Below are 23,297 nucleotides of genomic sequence, written 5' to 3'. Positions count from 1 at the left end.
ATTGTGTTTTAAAAAATAGTTTATTTATTTGACTGTGTCAGATCTTAGTTGCAGCGGCATGCCAACTCTGTTTCGGCATGTGGAGTCTAGCACCCTCACCAGGGAAACCCAGGCCCCTTGCATTAGGAGTGTGGTGTCTTAGCCACTGGGCTACCAGGGTGGTCCCAGCAATTGTTTTAAGAGGCCAGAACACTGATTGATTGTGAGGAACTGAAATTGTGCAACCTCAGACTGGGACTTGAAACCATGATCTTTTGATGGAGATTACACACCTGGTCTGAAGATGTAATGAGACTCAGGTTCTTGATGTCTCATCACAGAAAGAATTCAGCAATTGACAAAGTGGTAGCAAAGAAGCGGATTTATTTAGAGAAAAACACACTCCCCAGAGTGTGGGCCATGTTGGAAGGCAAGAGGCCTTGAGAGAAACAAGTGGATATGAAATAGGAGGGAAGGGGGCAGGGCACAACCTTTAAAAAAATGACATAGCAACAGGACATGACAAAAACTGGTTAGAACCAACTAGGTCCAAGATGGGAGACAAGTCAACCTCCAGTAGACCTTAAGCCTCAGTATACACTCACTGTAACATATTAGCATGCTAAATGACATACCCATCAGTGTTATGACAGATCTCGAAAGCTGAGTAGTTGTGGCACACAGGCCTAAGTTGCCCTGCAGCATAAGCAGCAGGGATCAACCCATGTCCCCTGCATTGGCAGGCAAATTCTTAACCACTGGACCACCAGGGAAGTCCTCCCCTGTCCTTCAAGTGTGAGTTCTGCCCACCGTTCCCACAGTGGGAGCTGTTCCGAGGACACAGCTTTGAGAGAGCGAGGTGTAGTTGAGATCATCTGGACTAAAGGCGTGACTGAAGCCTGTCAAGGCCTCTAAATAATAAAGATTCTTGTGGGTGAGTAGGGAGATCTACTTGTCTTGTTGCTGTCCAGAATAAGCTTCAATTATTATAGTAAGTTCCCTTGCTTATTTTAAACCTGTCACCTACCAACCTGGAGCGGTCTACCTCTTTCTTTCATCTCTCCCTGCTCTCTGTGAATGGGGGCTGCTTTCAGAGTTTACTTAGGAAGCCCTGGAGGTTTTGAACCAACAACTAGATGCTTTACCTCCCTCAAGTCTTTTTCTTTTCTTTTGGCTGCAGCTGGTAGCATGTGGGATCTTTGTTCCCCAACCAGATATGGAACTCTGGCCCTGTGCAGTGGAAGCATGGAGTCTTAATAAATGGACCACTTGGGAAGTCCCAAATCTTTTTTTTCAAATGGCACTCTTAGTTGGGATTTCTTCAAAGCAAACTCAATGACAAAGACTTGGGTGCAGGTAGTTTACCTGGAAGATGATCCTAGGAACTATGGTGAGGGAATGGGGAGTAAAACAAGGAGAAAGGGAGGACAGTGTATAGAAGGCACATCTAAATAATAGTGCCACCAGGGCTCCACTCTGCTGGAGGCCCTAAGACTATGTAGAACATTTACCCACCGATACTCATCCCTCACTGTTTGGGGTCGCTCCCAGGAATATTACTCCTTGGTAGTTTGGGCCTACCTTGCATGGCTTGTTTCCAGGTAACAGTCTCGGCCTGAGACAGGAGCTGCTGTCATAGGTGGGAAGGATCTGCTGTAGGTAACCTTTTGAGGTTGTCTGAGGGGGTATGGAAGAGGCACCCTCAGAGTCTGCTGGACACCTTCTCAGTGCTGCCTGCCTGGGCTACTCTAACTGAACCTGGAACCTGTATTCCACAGCTTCTTTGCTCTCTTGGCCTTTTCTGTTGCACATATCCCTTTAGAATACATAATTTATTGTCATACGTTGCTTTTTTTTTCTTGTCTTACTTCTGACTCTTGTTCATTGATTTATATCCTAATTCCTAATCAAATGGCCTGGCATAGAGTAGCCCCTCACAAAGTAAATAAATGCATGAAATCCTGGCTTTTTGATACCTAGTGGGAAAACTGGGTAACTTCATTTGTTGGTCTTCAGTGTTGGAAGAAGCTTTAGGAAAAGAACACAGTCAAACTGCCTCATGTACAAATGTGTACTATGGGGACAATAACTCAGATTCACTGCTGTCCAAGACCTGTCTTTTATAAAATACTTTGCTGCTTGTTATTATAATCATAGTATAATTTTGATTACTAATTAAACTCTACTGCAGTCCCCTTAATACTCAGTTTTCAAGGTGTTACCACATATATTATCTTATCTGATAGTTAAAGCAACTTTGTCACATAAAGCTAAAATTATTTACTATTCCCTTTGTTGAGAATCTAAGTAATTTTTGCATTCCCTTCCAAATTCAGAACAGTCTCTCAACTCCTCTCTGTCTCCTGACAATAACTATACTCTTTTTTTTTTTTTTTACCAGTTTTAAAAAGTGCTAAGCATATCTAAGGTTCAGGAATAATTAAGGCTCAGTTTCTATGGCTTTTGGAAGACCTTGTTTACTTATTTTTTGGCTGTGCTGCATAGCATATGGAATCTTAGTTTCTGACCAGGGATCAAACCCGTGCCCCTGCAGTGGAAGCGCTGAGTCCTAACCACTGGATTGCCAAGGAATTCTCAGACCTTGTTTTCTTGAACCAATTGTGATGACATAAGTTTCTTCTCCTCTAATTTTATCTAATGAGTCCTAAAAGAGCACAGATTTTTGGACTATTAAATTGCTTAGAAACATTAAAGAAAGCTGACTACTGCATACTAGGACTTTGATTTCCTCTTTGTTACAGGAAATCCATTTTTGCACATATTGACTATTGTGTCATAATAAGTAAACATGAAAAAGGACAGAGTTTTGGGAGGAGGAAGAGGCTAAGATGTCTAGTGAGAGGAACCCCTATCTCACTGTGGACATGTTCAGTCATGTGTCCTCATAAATCACACTTGAAACCACTTGGCCAAGAGTCAGATTTGGTGTGCGAGAACCAACCAGCTCAGAAATGACGAGGGAGCCAAGGAAGGTGAGCTGAGGCCACAAAGGGTCCAGGCCTACACAGAGTGTACCTTCAGGCTACACATTTGTGTTGGCTGCTACAGTTGACTCCTTGGGGACTATCTCCAGAAACAAATGTTAAAATAACTCAGAAACATTTAGTTACTTGCACTGAGATTAGTATTTTCCAAACAAATAATGTATCCACATGTGAGGGAATCAGTGGAGAGAATGAGTTAGGCACAAAAGCAAAATGAGGATGTGGTAGATTGCTACACTGGTAGTTGTTAGGGAATCAGTGAACCCCCAGTATTCACACCCCAGCGTAGCCCCTTCCACACTGAACCTGGACTTGGTCATGTGATTTACTCTCATCTAGGGGACATTAGCAAGCTTGATGAGAACAGAGGCTTGACAAGCACTCATAACTTGGAGCTTGTCTTCTTGGATTATTCTCTGTGGAAGTCAGAGCCATGTAAGAAGCCCAGCCACCCAGAGACAGCCATGCTGTGAGGATGTCAAAGCCAGCTACATAGCAAGGCCACACGGAGAAGCAATGAGGTATCATACATGCAAATGAAGCTTCTTGAGTCTTCCAGACCAGGTACCAGCCACCAGCTAAATGCAGCTGAGTGATTCCAGCTGATGCCGTACAGAATGGAATAACCACCCAGCCAAGGCCTCAGTCAGTCTAGCCTACAGAATCAGGGGAAATAACATATTGTTTTAAGCTACAACATCATGCAGTGATTTTTATGCAGCAATGAATAACTGCAACCAAGATTTACAAGAGAAAGGGAAGAAAGAAAACTGCATTCTGGAAATAGTGAATCTTATTTATCTACTTTTGGAGTAAGCTGAGTAGCTGGCACCCAGCAAAGAAGTCAGTCTGATATTCTGTCCTCAAGTAAACTGTCCAGGGATATCAAATAAAACAATTTTTGTTGTTTACTGATTCTCAAGAAAACCTTGAAGGTTTACCTACAGAATTTATTGTATAATATCTGCCAATGTCCTTCTGTCAGTACTTTTGACTTTAATTAGTTCAAGTTGAACAGTGTCTCTTGTTAGAATTTTATAGAAGAAAACAGAGATTGGGAAAAGACCCAACACAAAGTGGCCTGCAGAATCTGAACCCTCCCTCTGCCAACCCCACCCTAACTTCTTATCTTCTGTTAAAACAGCATCAATGACATACATACACTACAGTGTGTAAAATAGCTAGCTAGTAGGAAGCTTCTGTATAGCACAGGAACTATGCTGGGTACTCTATGATAACCTACAGGGATGGGATAAGGGAGTGGGAGGGAGGTTCCCGAGGGAGGGGACACATGTACCCACATAGCTGATTCATTTTGTTGTACAGCAGAAACAAACACAACACTGTAAAGTACCTATACTCCATAATAACATTTAAAAAAGAATAAAATAAAAACAGCATCAGGGACTTCCCTGGTAGTCCAGTGGTTAACAATCTGACTAGCAATGCAGAGGATGCAGGTTCTACCCCTGCTCGGGGAACGAAGACCCCACATGCCACAAAGAAACCATGCCACTGCTGAGCCTTGCATGCCACAGCTAGAGAGTTCAAGTGCTGCCAAATAAATAGATATTAAACAAAAACAGCATCAGTGGTATCAGCAGTTTGTCTGTCCAGCCCTTTAGTCAACAGTCAGAGCTACCTAAAAATGGACTATCCTAAGGCTCAGGGCTTTGCAAACATCCCTGGAGCCTGAGTTCCAACCATGGTACTGTACCAATGAGGCAAGGGTGGAGGGGCACTTGGGAGGCAGGGTCCTGGAAATGAGAGCTACTTCCCAGGGCCAAGTGGAAACTGGGATCTATCTCCCTGAATGGTGGGACTAAGAGGATGATAACAACAAAAGACAAAAAGGACAAAGAAGAGGTTAACTGGTGACAGAGAAATGCAGATAGAAACAGAGGAAAGAGCTGAAACATTCACAGAACGGAATTACACAAAGTTAAGCAGAATTAAAATTTATTTGGAAGACAGAGTGAGTCCATCACTGGTGACTGGAGCTCTGAGGCTGCACTTTCTCCTCAGGAAGCTGGGCTGGAATGGGGTGGGCTGTGTTTGGCAAGGGCTGTGGTGGTTTGGGATCTAAGTAGATGAGCAGAATTAGTTTTTGAAGACTGGCACTTTCCACACCAACCCAAAACTCACCCATTTGTCTTCTGCAGCTCTCCGTTACCCATTGTCTCTACTCCCTGGGTTAACCCCCATTTTCTCAACCACCTCTCACCTGCCTGGTTCCCCAGCTGGGCCTCGGGCCGGTCTCCCCAGAGCACATGCCTCGGGTCGTTGAGGAACCGCTGGCTGCGCTGGCATGTCAGGCAGGTCTGTACAGTCCAGCGCTGACCCTTGCAGCCTGGAATGCATGTGGGAGAAAGAGAGTGCCCAGGTTTAGGAGAAGAAAAGGTCTCCTGAACCCAGTGTTGCCTCCACTGTTTTCTAGTAGGGATTCTCCTCCCTCCCCACCTTGAAGGCAAATTTGATGGTGTCAGGTCCCTGAACAAAGTCTATCATTTTCTTGGCACCCTTTAAGACAAAGTCCAAACTCCTTCACAAGACTCTTCAAGATCTGCCCTGCTTCCCTCTCCCACCTCAGGTTTTGCCCTTGCCCACCACAAAGCCTGCCTCCTGAACTCTCAGTTCCTTGACAGCACCACAGGCTTTCTTTCCTGAGGCCTCACAAATAGCAAGGATTTCCATCTCCTACTCCCCTGCCCTGATAAAGAACCTCACCACCACTGGTTTAAGTAACTTAGTATTCTACTCCCCTAACTGAAGCATTTTTCTAGGCTATTCTAATCGTTCCTGTCTTAGTCCATCCCATGAGACCATCGTTCAATGAGAATGTTGATTCTAGAGCAATCCTTGACACATCTCAGAAAAATAATTCTTGAGTGAACGAATGAAGATGGGAATCATTCTCTATGATGTCAAATAACATCTATTATCATGGCCGGGCGAGGCTGCCTCTCAGGGCAACATCATTTTTCTACTGCCCAGATCTGTCTGTCCAAGTGGAGCTAACAACTCAGAGAAAGCCACCGACTCCAAATCCCACACCTGGTACGCGTCTGCCTCGAGAAAGGGATCACTGCCCGTCCCCTCCCCAGCCCGCAGGCGTTCCTCATACATCCCACCTCAGCAAGAGCGTACTCACGTCTCTGCCGCTGGGTGCAGGTCAGACCCGGGATGAGGAGGGAAGAGCAGCCACGGCAGAGAGTTCGCTTCACCGAGGGGTCCCTGGGGGCGGAGGCAGGTGATGGTCCCGACGCCCGCTCTCCCTCTCCAGTCCTTCCCCCGTCCCGCCCGCTGCCGGGCTCCATAACCCCTCTTACCGCCGTAATACGAGCCGCTTCGCTATGGTCCTCTCCGTGTGGCAGTAAAACCTCGCTAGCGCCTGGTTCTCTGGGTCCTGTGCGAGGACGCAGTGGGCGGCCTGGGGAAGTGAGCCGTCACTGGAGGCCCTCCGCATTGGGTTCCCCGCCGTGCGTGCGTGTACCAGGACTCACCTGGTACAAGAAGCTGAGCCTCTGGAAGGCCTCGCGGTCCTTCACCGGCCCCGCCATCCGCGCCACGCGAGCTCTCCACACGCTACCGTCCACAGGCCCCGCCCCCAGGATAGCCACGCCCCCGGCGTCCGCGCAAGACCTCCTGGGAATTGTAGTTCCAGGAGCCATGAGCACTCCTTTCTTTCTGGCCTTCCTTTCTCTGGCGCCACCCTATGGCCTCACAGACCCAACTGTTCGCAAATCCACCCAGCCCCTGCAATCAGAGTCCAGGGGCCTCCTCCTAGTCTTTCTCAAGCCAATTATTAGGCAGAGACTGGAGAAGTTAGTTGAGCAGAAGAGTCTTAAACCCCTAAACATCGTCAGGACAGAAGACTCTTCTTTTTGGGCAGATAGGTTGGGAGATGGTTAGGTGTAGTTTATACCCAGCTAGACTTTCTGCCCTATGCTCCTGAAGACAAAGGCAGATGCCTGGAAAACCTACAGACAGAAGCAGCAGGTCTCCCTTTTTTAAAAAAAAGGCACTGGTGCCAGTGGGAGTGACGCTGGAAAGGATCATGAGGGTAGTGGAGGGAGGGAAGAGGGCTCCTGGCCCTTAGAAAGCACAGCTTCCTCCCAATCTTTTCCGCTTACCAGATGCAGTGCTGGCCACAGTAGGGGCCCTCACTAACCCCTAGTCTCAGGAACTGAGCACAGAAACCTTTCACCAGTACCCCCTGAAGGAACATCCCCTGTAGTGCTTCACATCCCTCCCTTCAGTCTCTGCCTCTCCTTTGCTGTTTGACCTCCTGCTTCTGCTTCATAATTAATACCACTCCTTCCTGAAGTTAGAAGTAGAGGGACAGAATATGCATAAACCCCGAGACAGTGAGAGGGTAGCAATGTCAGGAGAGCACGAGAATTCTCTCCTCAACCACCGCCCCCCACACCTTGCCCCAGTCAGGACTCCAGTTTGAAAGAAATGGCTGAAATTTCCTCTCAGATTACTTTCACAAAGGCCTCCAGACTCAAATGAGGCATATGATTAAAAGGCAGATATGCCCAGGCCCACTCCAGACCTCAGTTGATTACTGAGGGCAGGCACCAGGAATATGCTTTTTTTTTTTTTGAGGCCAAACTACAAGGCTTGTGGGATCTAAAGTTCCCCCACCAGGGATCAAACCCAGGCTCCCAACAGTGAAAGTGTGGAGTCCTGACACTGGACTGCCAGGGAGTTCCAAGGAACATGCATTTTTAACATTTAAGTTTCTAACACATCAACAGAGGTTATTGTCAAATTACCACAGGACACAAGGATTACTTCAGTGGATCCTTTGTTCCATATTATGTTTTACCAACCAAAGCATCTTGCCACAAAGAACCACAGTCAAGGCACAAAGGTAAGAGGAGAGTCTGGACGAAGTCCTGTTGAGGTGGTAGGAGGAGCTGAAATGCCCTCAATAAACTGCAGTTTCTCGTCCCAGTCTTCTGTGAACCCGATTAGCCAGTAGCAGATAATCCAGTCATTTTAGTTTGGTTTGGCATGCATTGCGTTACCTTTTCTGTAACATATGTACCCTATAGGTTGTTTATTTTGCCTAACATTAAAATGATTTACATTCTCTGATAGGAGAAATGACAAAACGTGAAGGATGGCAACAAACAAACAAAAAAACGGCTCTTATGAACACTAGTTTCAGGCCAGATGCACACAGGCCAAAGGAAGTTGCCTGTATGGCTCTTCCCTAAACATATTACCCTCTTCTACCCTGTCCCCAGGGTAAGGAAGACACCAGTTTCTTTCTCCCTGTCTGGCTTGGATACCTTAGCCAGGTAACAAGGCTGACAACTTGGGAGCAGCTACTTGGAGGCATTCTTTAAGGCCCGGGTTTTGGACAGGAATGCTTTTCTCTTTCCTCTAATACTTGACTCTCTCCTTTCCAAGTTCCCTTGGGGAAGCAGTGAGAGGGTAGACATGTCTTGCATGATCTCTTGCATCTTGCCCCTCCAGATGAGCAAGGTAACAGCTCTTGGAGACAAACAACTACAAGAAGGGAGGTGATAAGCCAGGCCTGCTGAAGATGGAGGCAGGGACCTGGGTTCTCTTTCTTCCTACTCCCTCCTCCTCACATTCCTACCTCTGGCCAATCCTACTCATAATGGAACCAAAGAAACCCTTCTCTCTTTCTTTAGCCCTCTTTCCTGACCTTCGTTCTAAACTTCTTGATGCCCAATCTCTGCCCTGAAAATAACTCCTCAACTTCTAGACCCGTGAGAACAACTGTCATTCACCTTTCTTTCAATTAGAGGTACAAAGACCCCTGTGATCTTCCTAAAAAAAAAAAAAAAAAAAAAAAATTCTATTCTGGGTCAAAGAACCCCCTGAAAGGCTGTACAGGGGTTTCCGTTTCCTCCTCTGGTTTGAGCGAGTCAGACCCTTCCACAGACTTTTTTCTGGAAAAGTCTCTCCTTCCTTCCCAACCGGTCCTTGTGCAATAGCAAACCCGATGGACTTCAGGGGAGACCACCCCCTGAGAACCAGCTCTCCACCCTGTCAGGAGGGAGACACTGCAGTGCTCTCGACCTAGTCCAGTCCTACCTACTCCTCCATATAAACCATTCGGGAAACCACATGGTTCTCCCACATGGTTCAGAACCAGAACCAGGCAGACACGAAGACATTCCAGCAGGTCACAGGAAGGAAGGCCTGTAGCTCTTGACCCTGCCTCACCCTGATGATTCCCATGCCCCGACCTGTCACTCCCAGTCTGTTGGGGGCCTGATGGTGAGTGGTGCAGCATTCTTCCGACCGGCCCGGATGCCTGGATAGAAGAGGGGCCAAAGTTTCTCAGTAAAAGTATCAGTGAACGTGTAGATATGAGAGCGGTCTGTGACGTTGTAAAAAGACAGTGTGCCAGCCTCATAGTCTAGGAATATGCCCACACGCTTAGGTTTCACCTTGATGTGCAAAGGGGTAAAAGGCGTGGTGGTGGCTGCATACTTGTCCCCGTTCCATAGCCGCACCCGCCAGTAGCCAGTCTCAGGAAGCGGGGTCAGTTCACCCTTTCGGCTCACGGAGTCCCGGCACACGCCCACTGCCCAGTGGGTCTTGTCGCCCACCTCCACCTCCCAGTAGTGTCGACCTGAGGTGAAACCCTCAGTAGCCAGGACGCAAGGGTAGAAGGTGAAACGCCGTGGTGTATCAGGGAGATCCCGGAGTCTTGTCTCCACGAACTTGACGCTCTTACGATCTTCCGACAGGACTAGGTTAGGATGAGCAGTTTCAGGGTCCAGGGTCACATCCGCTGGCGGGAGAAGCCACAGTGGGGAGCTAGATGAGGATGGGAATAGCTAAACGCCCCCGCCTCACTCTTCCAGCCTGCCTTTACAGAGCCTGCCCTGTGAAAGCCCCCAGAACCCCGTGGTTTGGTTAACCTTCTCAATCCTCAGTGTCACCTAAGGGAGGGGAGGGGCGGAGGGAATGGAACAATGGCTTCTGATCCTGGCCCTAAAATAAACAGGTAATGATCTCTTGACTCTGCAAGGGCCGGTGCTTGAGGCTCCTGCCTGGTCCTCCCTCTGTTCCTCTGAGATCATCATGCATCTCACTGGGTGGAGAAGTACAAGGCACAGACCAGGGGCCAGAAACAATGAAAAATGTTAAGAAGGATACAGAGCAAGAGAGCATTACAGTCTGGCGACAGGGTGACAATGTGTCTGTTTTCCTGTAACAGTCTGGCTTATGCCTGTTTTCTGAGTAAGTATTAATAAGACTCCCTTTCATTCTCAAGAGGAGACCAGTTTTTGGCAAATTATTTAACCTCTCTGGGTCCCTATTTACAGAGCAGATGACACCTGAGGCTCCTCACTTTGAGTTCTGCGACTCAGAGTAAGATTAGAAGCCAGGTAAAGGAGTGGATGTGGATACAGGCATGAAAAGTGACAACAGGGATAACTGAAGTCCAGATAAAGTAGGACCTAAAGACTTCCTTCTCTCTGTTGATTCCCTTTGCTAGTTTCCTTTTGGGAACAACTCACCAATTAGCTGTTTAAGGATTTTCCTTAGTGCAAAGTACTGTCGGGGGAAATTGCTGAAGTTCTTTTCCAGCTCTATGGATACTGAAGTCACCTCCATGGTCTTCACCTTCTCACATCTAGGAGGGATGGGGAGATAGGGGAAGAAAGGGCAGGGTCAGGGGAAGCTCCAGCTTAGTCACTATTCAGATGCTGTCATCTTTAGGGAGAAACTAAAATTATTCATCCTCGCACTTTCTCCTCTCTCAAGACAAGTACTCACTGCTTTCTTTTGCCTATCTATGGAAAGAGAGATGGTTCCCTGGACAAATCCTTAAGAATGAGTTTTAGAACTTTCTGGAGGTACTGTTATATTTCATGCAAAGAGATACCACCCCTACTCCCCAACCCATTCCTCCTTCCATCTTGTTTGGACATGATTCCACCCACAGGCCCAGGCAGAATCTGGTTCTATTACATTATGTTGGTATCTACCCTACCAAGGAAGTCCTGATGCTCAAAGGGTAAAGGGGAACTCCCAATCATTTGTTCTGTAATTGGCTTCATGGATGCAAAAACCCTTCTCCCTTTTTCTACCCAAACACTGCATGACTTTCCCATTCTTACTCCCCCAGCTCCCTATTGCAGCTCTAGTCTTTAAGCCAAGACCTAACTCACTCAAAGAGATACAAGAATCACTTACTTTTCCAGGGTACTTTTGACATCCTAGAGGAAGGAGAAAAGAAAGCAATATTGGTCCTGGTAGTCAAGGGCCCTATAGGCAAAAGGTTCCCCTCCTCCCCAAAGTTCTAGAACTATTAAACAAGCACAGGACAAACTAAGGGTCACAGTGCAAAGGGGACTAACTCCAGAGGGATCTGAGTACATCTTTCCCAACCTAACCCCCACCTTCAGCTCTTAGTCATCATGAAACTTGGTAATTGATGTCACTTCCAAATAGTTTCCTGTGTGTTTGTCTTTGTTCCTCAAGAACACCGGGACCTCAACGCCAGGGATAGGATTGTGTCTGCTCTTTGCTCTGTCCCCCAAGTACCAACCACACACCTGCCTCCTCGAGAATCAGTAGAGATAGTTCTAGCCTGCTGGCATAGGAATGAATCACTCTCTCCCATTGTGGTTTGGTATCCCTTGTCTAGTATTGGTTAATAAATATTTATAAGTGCGTGCCAATCCTGATTTGTGAATACTTGGGGTCCAGAAGACAAAGAAGACAAATCTCTGCCCCGCCAAGGATTTCCCAGTTTAATGTGGAAGGCAGAACACACATACATGAAAGGACATGAGAATAAATACCAAGCAATATATAACATGCAGATAAATATACAACGAAGCCTCGCTGATTCAAATGCTGGTAATGTGATCTCTAAGATAAGAAATATGTTTCCTGGAATCTTGCTAACACCACTCATTTGCTTAAGAAAACAGACTATTTCAAACATTTTAGAGGCACTATTTACATATCAAAAGCAGCATGTTACTATACATTATTTCAAGTGTCATCACACTATATTTCTATTCTTTTTGAGCACTAGGTAAGTCAAGTTCCAGGACTTAAAAGTAACGGTTACTGCATTTTACACAATTTTTAATGCATAGATTTTTCACTAATTTAGACTAGACTGCCCTCTTCTCAAAAAATTGAGTTTTTTCTTTGGTACAAATTAAACACGTAATTGTTGACAAGACATAAGAACAAAGAAGTGATCAAAAGGGATGTGAGAAATCAGAGAAGCCTTTCTGTAGAGAAAGATCCTCTGAGCATGTCTGGAAGAAAGAACTGGATTTAGAGAGGCAGAGTGGAGGAGTGAGCATTGCAGGCTGACAGAATGACCTGTGCAAAGCTAGACTGCGCTCGGCCTGAGTGGCTATGCAGGGGCAAAGGTCGAACCTTAAGCATCTCGAAGCCCGACTGTAAGCACTTGCCCTCCACCTCAGCAGCCAAGTGGGCGAGGTCTCGGCGCTTGTCTCCAAGGTGAGCAGCATTTTCTCGGAGGCGCTGTAGAATGTCCTGTTCCTCCTCCTCCAGCCGTGAAAGTAACACCTGCTGCTCTTCATCCAGCCGCCGGTGAAGCTCTTCAAATTCCTTTAGGATCTGCTGTCGGCGACTCTCCACTAGTCTCTGAGAACAGAGGGTGGGTGTTATGTTTAACAGGGTCAGTGAGGCATAGGATACCTTTCCTCACGCACCATGTGTATGAATTCAGACTTCAAGTGTCATTGGAAAGAGTTTAAAAGGACACTCATGTTTCTCTCCATTGATATTTCCTTCTGTAAAGAATGGCTCCATCCCCATTAGCACCCTTACTGATAACTTGGGATGAAGATCATTGAGATAAAAAAATAAACCAATGCTGAAAAAATTATTTTATTTACTAAATTAACTTCTAAAAAAGCTATACTTTTATGTTTTAGAAAAAAAAATTCAAGACATAAGAACTCAATAATATGACAAGTACTATTACAGAGAGATTGCTGTAATAATATGACAAGTACTGATAGCAGAGATACCTCTGCTATTTCCTACTCTAAGTTCTAGCTAACGCAAACTGTGAAGAAAAGGAAAGCACAGATACTCGAAAGTTAGAGATTGTCATCATTTGTACACTGCAAGACATCTACCTGATAAAAACCAGAGATGGAAAAACTGGAAAAATATCAGAATCAGTAAGATTTTAGTAATGGGCTGTTATAAAATATAAATTTAGATTTCAGGGCTGAGCCTGCTAAACAGTTTCAAGTCACTTTAGAGATTGACCGTTTACACCCCAGGAATGGGTTATAGATGTGAAAAAATAAAAGGGGCATTGGGTCTGGAGGTGGGGATGAGGGAGAGGGAGGAAAGAGAATTCAAAAGGTCACTGAAGGAAAGTTGGTGATTGGTGACAGTTTCTGAGACCACTGAAATGATAATTTACATTAAAAAAAAAAAACCCACACCACAGTTCTATTCAAGCATTTAGCAGGTTTTTAAACTTTTTATTTCCTTCTCTGTCCTTTATCCTTAAGAATGTGATCAATAGGAAGAGGAAAGCTAATGATTAGGAATAAGCTTCATTTTCATAGATTTTTAGTGTTTCAGGAAATAACTTTTTTAAGTTTACCTTTGCAATCAAAATTAGTTCAACTTTTTAAAAATTGAAATGTTTCTTTTTGAAATGCATAAAGGACTAAGGTGATAATACTTGCTTCCTATTGAAATGTTGTCATTGTTAAAAAACAAACAAACAAACACTAGTGTTTCCACTAATTTCAAACCTGTGCTTAGTTCTTGGTAATTCCTAAATCTCACTTATTTCTTCTGGAAGGTTTAATGACATTGAGTTTCTCTGTCATATTCTCGGGAATTTGCAACTGTGCTTTTTGTGTCTGTTGTTTCTATTTTCTCTACCTGACAGTAAGCTCGAGGAGGGCAAGGACCGTGTTTTTGGTCATCAATGGCCTGGTGTCAAAGACAGGGTGTGGCCTATACTGGAAGCTTAATAAATATTTATTGATTCCTGCAGAATTAGTATCTCTGGTTTTGCCACATACTGGCTGTATGATCTTGGACTAGACACTGATCCAAGTTCTGTTTCCTTCTGTGTAAACTGGGGATAATAAGACTTATCTTATAAGGTATCTAAGTTCACTCTTGCCTAATAAGCTTTGCTGGACTCCCTTCTCCTTTTCTTGTACCTTCTCTATGTTCCACTGGGGCCAAGTCTAGCCTGATCTCTTAGAACTTAAAACTGGGCAGAATCAAGCCTAAGACCTAATACAATACTTTAACTTCGGAATGTCATGAACACCTAATGAATTAATGCCCTATTATTACTGTTACAATTAATACATGTTTCACTGTCCAATAGAAGAAATAAGGCAGAAAAAAAAAAAAAAAAAGAAATAAGGCAGGTATCAAAATACCAGTCTACAAATATGATAATACTATAGAAAAGATGTGAAATTGTATGAAAATTAAGAAAGCGAATTTCTGAAGAGTCAGGAAAGGCTACATAGTAAATGGTTTTCATTTTAGGATGGACAGGATCCTATAGGTAGAAGATGGGAAGGGAAAGAACATTCTAGGAAACCATACTACCTAGCATACTCGAGCTTATGTGAATTAAGAGAACGTGGTCCTAATGTGACTGGGGGGTTCTGGGAGCTCTTGGGCAGCTTCTTCATCCTTCCTCCCCAGTGCACCTTCCACATTCTCCAGCAGAGCCTCCTTCCTGCGCTACAAAGAAAAGGAGACCAGCGGCCATGAACTCCCTCAGCTCGCCAAATCCCTCACCCCTTATATCCTTCTCAATTCTTAATCCACGGCAAATAATTTAACTACAATGTTTAATGACAATCAAGCTTAATAAAATATCATTGTTTTTGAGAGAAGAGCATTTTTTAATAAACTAAAAATGTTGGATTAAATAATGCATCATTAATGTTTAGGTAAATAATGTGCGGCTAATGTTCAGGGATTCCCTGGTGGCTAAGATGGTAAAGAATCTGCCTGCAATGCAGGAGACCTGGGTTTGATCTCTGGGTCGGGAAGATCCCCTGGAGAAGGGAATGGCAACCCACTCCAGTTCTGCCTGGAGAATTCTATGGACAGAAGGAACCTGGTGGGCTACAGTCCACAGGGTCACAAACAGTTGGACATGACTGAGTGACTAACAGTGTTCAGTTAATCGCCTGTAGGGCAGGCCTAATGGGACTGCCTGCCTTTACCTTAAGTTCGCCAGGCTTCTTCTCCTCAGCGGATTTACAGCGGCTGATCTCCTGCAGCTTCTGCTCCAGGGGCTCCAGGCACTTCTGCAGTTTTTCCTGAGGTGTGTGAAGTAGGAGAACAACATTTGTGGTTGGCTGGTACAGCCTATGTTCAGAGCCTAACCCAATTGTTTTAAACTACTTGCTTCCTATTCATCTCAGTTCAGTTCAGTCATTCAGTTGTGTCCGACTCTTTGCGACCCCATGAATCGCAGCACGCCTGGCCTCCCTGTCCATCACCAACTCCCGGAGTTCACTCAAACTCACGTCCATCAAGTCGGTGATGCCATCCAGCCATCTCGTCCTCTGTCGTCCCCTTTTCCTCCTGCCCCCAATCCCTCCCAGCATCAGGGGCTTTTCCCAAGAGTTAGTTCTTTGCATGAGGTGGCCAAAGTATTGGAGTTTCAGCTTTAGCATCAGTCCTTCCAATGAACACCCAGGACTGATCTCCTTTAGAAGGGACTGGTTGGATCTCCTTGCAGTCCAAGGGAATCTCAAGAGTCTTCTCCAACACCACAGTTCAAAAGCATCAATTCTTTGGCATTCAGCTTTCTTCACAGTCCAACTCTCACATCCATACATGACCACTGGAAAAACCATAGCCTTGGCCAGATGGACCTTTGTTGGTAAAGTAATGTCTCTGCTTTTCAATATGCTATCTAGGTTGGTCATAACTTTCCTTCCAAGGAGTAGGCGTCTTTTAATTTCATGGCTGCAATCACCATCTGCAGTGATTTTTGGAGCCCCCCCAAAATAAAGTCTAATACTGTTCCCATTGTATTCCCATCTATTTGTCATGAAGTGATGGGACCAGATGCCATTCAGTTTTCTGAATGTTGAGTTTTAAGCCAACTTTTTCACTCTCCTCTTTCATCTGACCACCTCTTAATCCAACTCCGTTCCTTGCTCATGAAGTGTCAATTTCCTACAGGTCCCTCCTCCTGCCTCCAGCCTGTCTCCATTCCTTCCTTGCTTGCAAAACTTTAATTGAATCTCACTGTGTCCAGCTGTCACCAACTCTCTGTTCTTCCCTAGCCCTATTCATTTTCTAACAAGGAATTGCCTGTACTGACAGGCAGTTATGTACCCTGATATCCTTCTTCTTTTTTTGGCCACATGGCATGCAGGATCTTAGTTCCCTGATCAAGGATTGAATCCCTGCAGCACTGGAAGCATGGAGTCTTAACAACTGGACTGCCAAGGAAGTCCCTGATATCCTTTTTTAAATTTGTTTTCCTATACAACTCTAACCACTTGCAAATAAAATAAAATCTTGATTACTCTGTGAACTACCATAAAGTCTTATTTGTAAGACTTCATTAATATAATTAGGCAAACTACTTGGTAAAGTGCTAAGACAGTAAAATCTCTAGTTCCTATTACTCAAACATTTACCCTGTGTCTCAGCAGTAAGTTAAACCAGGTGCCATGTTACCCGTTATCTGGGGAAGATGAAAACAGGCTGGTTTAGCTGTTTTCATCTAAATGGTTGGGATGGTTTAGAATGGTTGGGATCATTCTAAAATGATGTTACCTGTTCCCAAGACCAGTGGGTAAATAAGCGGTGTGCTGAGCAGGGGAACAGAATGAAGGAATCAGACCATTTTTTAGTTCTTAAGTCTGAGATTCTCTGTGTGGTTTCATTCATTTATGAAAAATAGGATACATTCTAAGACCACACATACTCCAATGTGTTAACAAAAGTCAAGAGAGAAATTTGGGCGGTACTTCTTACTGCTCTTCTTCATGCCTGAGGACAACCAATCAGACGGGACTATGTGCACTGCACCTCCACCTCCCCACCCCAGTATATAGCGCCGTAGCTCCAAGGGGACTACAGAGTGAGCACCAGAGACTGTCCTGCCCTCGGGAACTTATGATTCTCTACCCAGGGAGTCTCGCATCCTCTGGGCTCCTCCCTCTTGCCCTGCATTGATATCACGTGTCTGGTTCCCTACCTTATACTCCTGTGTGGCATCGTCCAGTGGCACGACGGTGTGGGCCCGGTGGGTGTGGGAAATTGCACATATCAAACACACAGCCTCCTGGTCCTCATAGCAGAAGAGGCTGAGGGCCTCATGGTGCTGGGGGCAGAGGCTCTCATCTCGGATCTTCCGCTTGACGGCCTGCAGCTGCTTAGCAATTTCCACCATACTGCCCAGCTGTCGATTAGGCCGGAGACTGCGGTAGCGGGATGTCTTTCGACATACAGGACAAGGGAAGTCCCTCTCTAGGTCCTCCCACCAGCGAGTGATGCAAGCTTTGCAGAAGTTATGCCCACACTCAATGATGACAGGCTCCTTCAGATACTCCAGGCACACAGAGCAACTTGCCTCCACCTGTAGGTTCTCCAGAGCTGTAGCTGTGGAGGCTGCAGAGGCCCCGGCCTCTAAGAGACTTGTCTCTGCCATTATTTAACTTGAGGTTAAGAAGAGAGAAGAGAAAAAAAAAAGTTAGTTGGAGGGGTTAATTTTTTTGCATCCCTGGCCTGACATTTACCCCCAGGTTAAAGTCCTAACTCCAGACTTAGCACTGTCATGGTATTTTTACATCTTCTCTTCCCCGAGTCAATCTCTTTGGTTTTTCCATTTCCAAAAATTGTGACTCCCACCTAGGAGCAAACTGATACACAACCCTCAGTCTCATCTTTCACCACTGCCTTCTCTTGTTAGAAGCAGAGGCTTCTTTCAAGACTAGCCCAGAGTATTCATCCTGATCCAGGTTCATTCCACTAGTATTCTAACAGTTTCAGAAAAATGTATTCTTAGTTTGACATCTTTTTCTAATAGATGAAAAAAGAGTATGGGAAAGTGAAAAGTGCCTTAAGAGTCAAAGCATTAAGACTGCTTAAATCAAGTATATTTAAAAATTTAATGCTACAGAAGAGTTCTACTACAATAGCCCACTGAAGCCTAAGCTTGATTCTCTGCCACTGTTCCCTCAGTCTTTCAAATGGTAAATATTGGAATGAGTTAGGCAAGGGTAACCACCTCTTCTTTTCAGAAAAGTGTGACATTATGCTTCCCTTTACCAGGCCTAGAGGAAGTGTGCACTCATCATGGAATGAAATGATTCATACAACAACTGTTTCCTATTTGTGTGCATTTGGATGTTTGGAGCTGCTGTAAGTGATAAATTTACAGCAGCTATACCAAAGAGTTTATTACTGAGCCCAGGGCAATAATTTCTTGAAAAGAAGAGTTGACAAATTTATTCTAAGTATTCAGTGCTGACTGGAGTCTTTTGAAACAGTTGTTGATAACTAATTCCTTGGATATACTGTACTTCCAACTAATAGGTTCTGGGTGGTCCGGAATTAAGAGAGAAAAGTAAAGTGGCAATCAAAAACTCTAATGAATCCTCAAAAGAACTGGAAATGCCCCTGAGAGATGTATAAAGCAGAAGGCTGGTCTTCTGTTCCATCCTTAAAACATAACCACTATTATCCATGAAATATTTCATTTCTCTACCCCTCAACCTCTCTTTCTAAGGAACCCAACAGAAGAAAATTTAGTAGGTCTATTTATGTGTTTAGAGAGAAGTGGCCATGTAGTGAGTTGGGTTAACAATGGTTATTTCTGCATATACTGATGGCAAACGTGAAGTGTTTAATTTGGAGTAGGAACTGTAACATATTTGGACCTGAATTTCTCCCTCAACCACGAGAGAAGTTCAATTAGATGATTTTTCTCTACCTACAGGAATCCAACTTCGACCAGGAACCCTTCCCTTTTCCTAATCTAGAAATTAGGTGGTCGCCTCACCCGAGATGAGTTGAATTGTATGCTGAGTTAGGGACCAGGATGGATGTAGACTGGCGAAAAAGTAGCGTTAGAGAAAGATGGGGGAAAAGGTTAGGGAAGTATGGGGAAAGGGTTTGGAGCTACAGCATTAGTGAGGCCTTGGGTCATTTCCCCCCCCTATTCCTCGTGTCTCAGTAGAAGGGCACACTTCAGAGAGGTCCTCATTGTGTTTCTACCACTGTTGGGGGTCCCACCTTGCGCCCCTTTCCTGAGCGTGGTCCACAACTCGGTCCCACCCCCGTCTCCATCTTCTCCCGCCTGATCTGGCGCAGGGGGGCTGGAGAGGGGGGAGAGGAAACGTCGTTGTTGGCAGGGAGGGAGGGATGCGTGTCCAGGTGAGAAGGTGTGACGTGAAGATGGGATGCCCGCCGCTATGACGCAGCCGAGACCCGCGGTGACGGCGTCAGAGTTTCACCCGGGGAGGCGAGCGGCAGCGGGACGGGGTAACGGCGGGGTAGCCAAGCAACGCCGGACGCGCTGACGTCGCCGGGGCGGCAAAACGTCCGCCCGGGCCTGAAACGGGCGGAGGCAGCTGTGGTTACGTGCGGGGGGCCGGTGACGCAGTCGCGGGGCGCTAGGACGCGGCGTGCGGAGCCGGCGGGCGGGGGCAGGCCCCAGGGTCCCGGCGCGGCGGCGGGACAGCACCTACCTTCCCGGCTTCGGGTCCGGGAGTGCGGGGCGCGGAGCCGCCGGAGCGCTGCCTCCCTCCTTCCTCCTCCCCCCGCCCCCGCCCCGCAGCGCGACACACAATACTCGCCGGAAGCGGAAGCCGCGCCGAGAGGCTCGTGTCAGTGGAAGCTGGGGTGTCGGCGGGCGACCGCGGGAGGGCCTAGCGGCGCCTGCCGAACAAGAAGGCGAGGGGGCGGAGGTGAGAACCAGCTGGAGGAGTCAGGGGCAGGTGGCTGGAATGCGGTCGTCCAGGTGACCCGAGGAATCCGCTGGAGAAAGAGGGCCGCGCATGCGCGTGGCGGAGCGCTGAAGCCCATTGCCCTCAGGGCGCCTACGGGCGCCGGGGCAAGCGGTACTGTCCCGCCCAGGGTCCGCGCCCGGACTCTGGCCTGGCTCGGCTGGTCCCAGGTGGCGCTGGGAGCTGTCGAGGGCGGAGCAGGGGCGGGTTGCGGACTTTGAGCTACACTTCTCCTCTCTCCTGGCCAGTCTCGGGAGAAGGTGGCTCGCCGAGTCGGCGGCCAATAATGTGGCGGTCTTGCTGATCTAAGCTGGCACGTCACTTCCGACTACTTGCGTTTTAGGCTTTTAACATTCAAGGATTAGCTCAGTCCTGCCTTGGGATATTCCTTACCTTGTCCCTTCTAGGCGGGCTTTATGGAAATTATCTGCTGTCTCCGCTGGAGTGGGAGCCTCAAAAGAGCTGGTACTGCGACTCTGCTGCTCACCTTTGCATCCTCGGCTCCTTGCTCGGGGCCCGACTGCAGTGAGCGCGCCTTGAACTCGGGTTCTGAATACGAGAGAATCCCGTCTTTTTCCAGTTTGGGAGCTGTGACTTGAGTTTCTCCGCAGGAGTAGGTAGTGCTTGTATGGAGACTCCAGACTCCTGCGTTATTACCTCCTTACTTTCCTCTCCTGTTGCTGGAATCTTCGCAGGTCTGTGACTGGAGGACGAGGGTGAGATGATGAGGCTGGAAGAGTCTGCTGATGGAGGTGTGATGAGACTGGGAGGACGTGCGGAGTTGATGGAGCTGGGGAGGGTGGGTGCTGGGTAAATGGGTGATGCGGCTGGGTAGGAGTTAGTGCTCTAAGCGCAGACACGGCTGGTAGAAAAGGCAGCCCACCCCCCAATATTTGGCATACAGAATGCTGACTGGAAGAAATAAGCAAATTTTGGTGTCCCCTTCGGGGGGAAATGGCCATATAGCTCAGCTTGTTCCTGTGTAAGTTGTGATGCTGTTTACAAACACTGTGCAGTGTTTAACCTCGAGCATCCTGGGAGCCAGGAACTGTTTACTTGCAGAAAATATCTAATATGGGAGGTATAAAGATTTAGAGTCAGACATGCGAAGGACAGTTGATCTGCTTTTTCTTCACTGTTCTGTGCTTTTTGTTCACTTTTCTTTTTTCACTAGCCAGTGGTTGAAGATTAAATTCGATAAAATTACATTAACTCTTCTCCTCCCCATTATTTGATTGTTAGGAATTTTAGGAGCAGTACGTTTTCTATTTTACGGACTGCCTCAATTCGAAGGTAGTGAAAGCCATTAGCTAGGTGGTCAGCCTCTTTAGCCTTGCTTTATGGGGAGAGTGGTGAGGTTTGGTTCTGGCTTATGATTTGTAACTTTTAAGGTGTTGGCTAGCACTTTACTCTGGCTTTCTGTTTGTAAAAACAGATGTGGTACTAAGGAAATTATCAGGAGCAAGAACATTGCCTAGGAGTATGAAGAATGTGTTGGCCTTGAGTAATAGATTTTTAAGTGGACTTCATGCCCAGTAGGGCTTCCCTGGGGTCTTAGAGGTTAAAGCGTCTGCCTGCAATGCAGGAGACCCAGGTTCCATCCCTGGATTGGGAAGATCCCCTGGAGAAGCAAATGGCAAACCACTCCAGTATTCTTGCCTGGAGAATCCCATGGAGGGAGGAGCCTGGTAGGCTACAATCCACCTGTTGCAAAGAGTCAGACACGACGGAGCTACTTAACTTTCATGCTCAATATGGAAGAAAAGGGGGGAAGAATAGGTAAAACTATAAAATTATAGTTTAGAAGTTTACTATACTATAAAAATGCAGTTTAGAAGGGCATAGTCCCGTGTCATAGGCCAGGGGTAGATATTTTTGGCTTTATTGGCCATACTGTCTTTGTGGCATGAAAATTGCAGATTATACTAAACGGTGAGCATTACTGAAGTTTGAATTTCATATAAATTCTCCACTTGTTTTGAAATTTTATTCTCTTTTTTATTTTACCCCCAGTCATTTAAAAATGTAAACACATTTCTTAGCTTGTGGGCTGTACAAACACAGGTGGCAGACCATAGTTTGCTGACCCCTTACATAGAACAATAAAGAAGTACTCGGTATTTTTCAAGAGAGAATAATTGAGAAAGAGGGTGATCACAATACTGTGATCTCTTATTTTCATCTGTCTATATGATAACACACAAAATAATAAAGGAAATTTGAGATCTTAACACAAATTTGTATTTGTTATGACCTGTGAAACTTGATCACGTGAGAATTATGAATATACTAATAAGATACAAATACATTCTTTAAACAAGAAAAGGTATTCCTTGTCTAAAAAAGGGATTATAGTTCAGGAGAGGTGGAATAACACCAAGTTGTGGTGTTGATTTAGACCAAAGGATTTCCAGCACAGGAATATGCAAAAATAAATAATAGTAATATGAAGGATAACTCAAAAATTTTAAATATACACTTTAGTATTGTTTTTATATCAGGAAAGGATATATCTGATATATCTTTTATAGAGAGGATCTTGTGGAACCACTGAGTCATATAGAGGAAAAGGGGGTTAATGCTGCAGGTAGGAAACTGGTCGAGGCCGGATATACGATATGGTAGGTTGAGGAGGGAAAGAGTTCAGCTGTCCGTACTGCTGAAATTCTTACTCAGAAAAAGGGAAAGCATCTAATTTTCCCCCACCGTTGTTTTTTTTAGTTACGAAAAATTTAAATTAACAGTCTTTTATACTTTACATTGGCTTTTATGTTTCCAGTTCAGTAACACTGGAGTTACTTTGTTCTTTTTTAAGTCTACATTATTACTTCATTGTGTAGACATATGATTTATTCAGCCATTTGTTTAAATAAGACATTTAGAGCCTTTCTGGGTGTTTATTTTTTGGCCACACGGCTTGCGGGATCTTAGCTCCCCAACCGGAAATCAAACCCGGGCCTTGACAGTGAAGGCGCTAAGTCTTAACCTCTGGGCTGGCGGGGAATATCCCCCAAGTCTTATTAAAGGCTATAGTGGACATACTTGTAATATATCTGTTTCCCTCATTTTTTTCTCTAATAACACTTGACGTATAAACACTGTATTAGTTTAGGTTGTATAACATAATTATTTGACATATTTGCACATGTATCTTTATATTGTCATAACATCTGTACTAGTAGGACAGACTCCTGAAAACTGAGCTTCTTTGTGAAAAGGCATGGAAATTTAAAATCCTAATCATCTTTTCAGTTTCCTTGCCATAAGGTTGTACCTATTTATGCCCACACCAGCATGGTATGCGATGACCTCTTTGCTTACGGTGGAGCCAGTGTTGATGTTT

At 45.6% G+C, this 23,297-nt stretch overlaps 3 protein-coding genes across 9 annotated transcripts in view; 1 reads left to right on the top strand and 2 right to left on the bottom strand.

Moving 5' to 3' along the window:
- Positions 1 to 4,926: 4,926 nt before the first annotated feature.
- On the bottom strand, positions 4,927 to 6,605 carry RPP21 (ribonuclease P/MRP subunit p21). 2 transcript variants are annotated; one of them, XM_040250234.1, is made up of 5 exons: positions 6,488 to 6,605; positions 6,314 to 6,414; positions 6,136 to 6,218; positions 5,209 to 5,334; positions 4,927 to 5,066 (listed from the first exon to the last, which is right to left on the bottom strand). In XM_040250234.1, the coding sequence occupies exons 1-5, from the start codon at positions 6,542 to 6,544 to the stop codon at positions 4,969 to 4,971; spliced, it is 465 nt and encodes a 154-aa protein (XP_040106168.1). In that variant the 5' UTR covers positions 6,545 to 6,605; the 3' UTR covers positions 4,927 to 4,968. The 2 variants fall into 2 exon arrangements, with proteins under 2 accessions (XP_040106168.1, XP_040106169.1); XM_040250235.1 differs by having other exon boundaries at positions 6,314 to 6,390; positions 6,488 to 6,604.
- Positions 6,606 to 7,780: 1,175 nt separating this feature from the next.
- Positions 7,781 to 20,236, bottom strand: LOC120870502 (E3 ubiquitin-protein ligase TRIM39). Of its 3 annotated transcripts, XM_040250192.1 has the most exons (8): positions 19,697 to 19,758; positions 19,242 to 19,560; positions 17,203 to 17,662; positions 15,206 to 15,301; positions 12,387 to 12,617; positions 11,181 to 11,203; positions 10,502 to 10,617; positions 7,781 to 9,768 (listed from the first exon to the last, which is right to left on the bottom strand). In XM_040250192.1, the coding sequence occupies exons 3-8, from the start codon at positions 17,653 to 17,655 to the stop codon at positions 9,221 to 9,223; spliced, it is 1,467 nt and encodes a 488-aa protein (XP_040106126.1). In that variant the 5' UTR covers positions 17,656 to 17,662; positions 19,242 to 19,560; positions 19,697 to 19,758; the 3' UTR covers positions 7,781 to 9,220. The 3 variants fall into 3 exon arrangements, with proteins under 3 accessions (XP_040106126.1, XP_040106125.1, XP_040106127.1); XM_040250191.1 differs by lacking the exon at positions 19,242 to 19,560 and having other exon boundaries at positions 19,697 to 20,236; XM_040250193.1 differs by lacking the exons at positions 19,242 to 19,560; positions 19,697 to 19,758 and adding an exon at positions 19,009 to 19,235.
- An 89-nt stretch (positions 20,237 to 20,325) lies between these two features.
- Positions 20,326 to 23,297, top strand: part of LOC120870513 (BOLA class I histocompatibility antigen, alpha chain BL3-7-like) — a 47,232-nt gene continuing 44,260 nt past the window's right edge. For 2 of the 4 annotated variants that reach the window (XM_040250221.1, XM_040250218.1), the window contains exon 1: positions 20,326 to 20,649. In XM_040250221.1, coding sequence (XP_040106155.1) covers positions 20,583 to 20,649 — 67 coding nt within the window. In that variant the 5' untranslated portion in view covers positions 20,326 to 20,582. Of the gene's footprint in view, positions 20,728 to 23,297 lie in introns of all 4 variants that reach the window. The other 2 variants (XM_040250222.1, XM_040250220.1) reach the window with 2 other exon arrangements.

The sequence above is a fragment of the Oryx dammah genome, unplaced genomic scaffold (genome assembly GCF_014754425.2).
Source record: "Oryx dammah isolate SB20612 unplaced genomic scaffold, SCBI_Odam_1.1 HiC_scaffold_11, whole genome shotgun sequence".
Classification (NCBI taxonomy): domain Eukaryota; kingdom Metazoa; phylum Chordata; class Mammalia; order Artiodactyla; family Bovidae; genus Oryx; species Oryx dammah.
This window is presented reverse-complemented; position numbering and strand designations above follow the sequence as displayed.

Coding starts and splice junctions, on each gene's coding strand:
- LOC120870502 (XM_040250191.1), bottom strand. CDS start 17,655: ATGGCAGAGACAAGTCTCTTAGAGGCCGGGGCCTCTGCAGCCTCCACA. Junction 10,618..11,180: donor GTCAAAAGTACCCTGGAAAA/GTAAGTGATTCT, acceptor CATCCCTCCTAG/ATGTGAGAAGGTGAAGACCA. Junction 9,769..10,501: donor AATCCTTAAACAGCTAATTG/GTGAGTTGTTCC, acceptor TTCTCCCGCCAG/CGGATGTGACCCTGGACCCT.
- RPP21 (XM_040250234.1), bottom strand. CDS start 6,544: ATGGCGGGGCCGGTGAAGGACCGCGAGGCCTTCCAGAGGCTCAGCTTC. Junction 6,415..6,487: donor GGCTCAGCTTCTTGTACCAG/GTGAGTCCTGGT, acceptor TCACTTCCCCAG/GCCGCCCACTGCGTCCTCGC. Junction 5,067..5,208: donor CCAGCTGGGGAACCAGGCAG/GTGAGAGGTGGT, acceptor TCATCTACTTAG/ATCCCAAACCACCACAGCCC.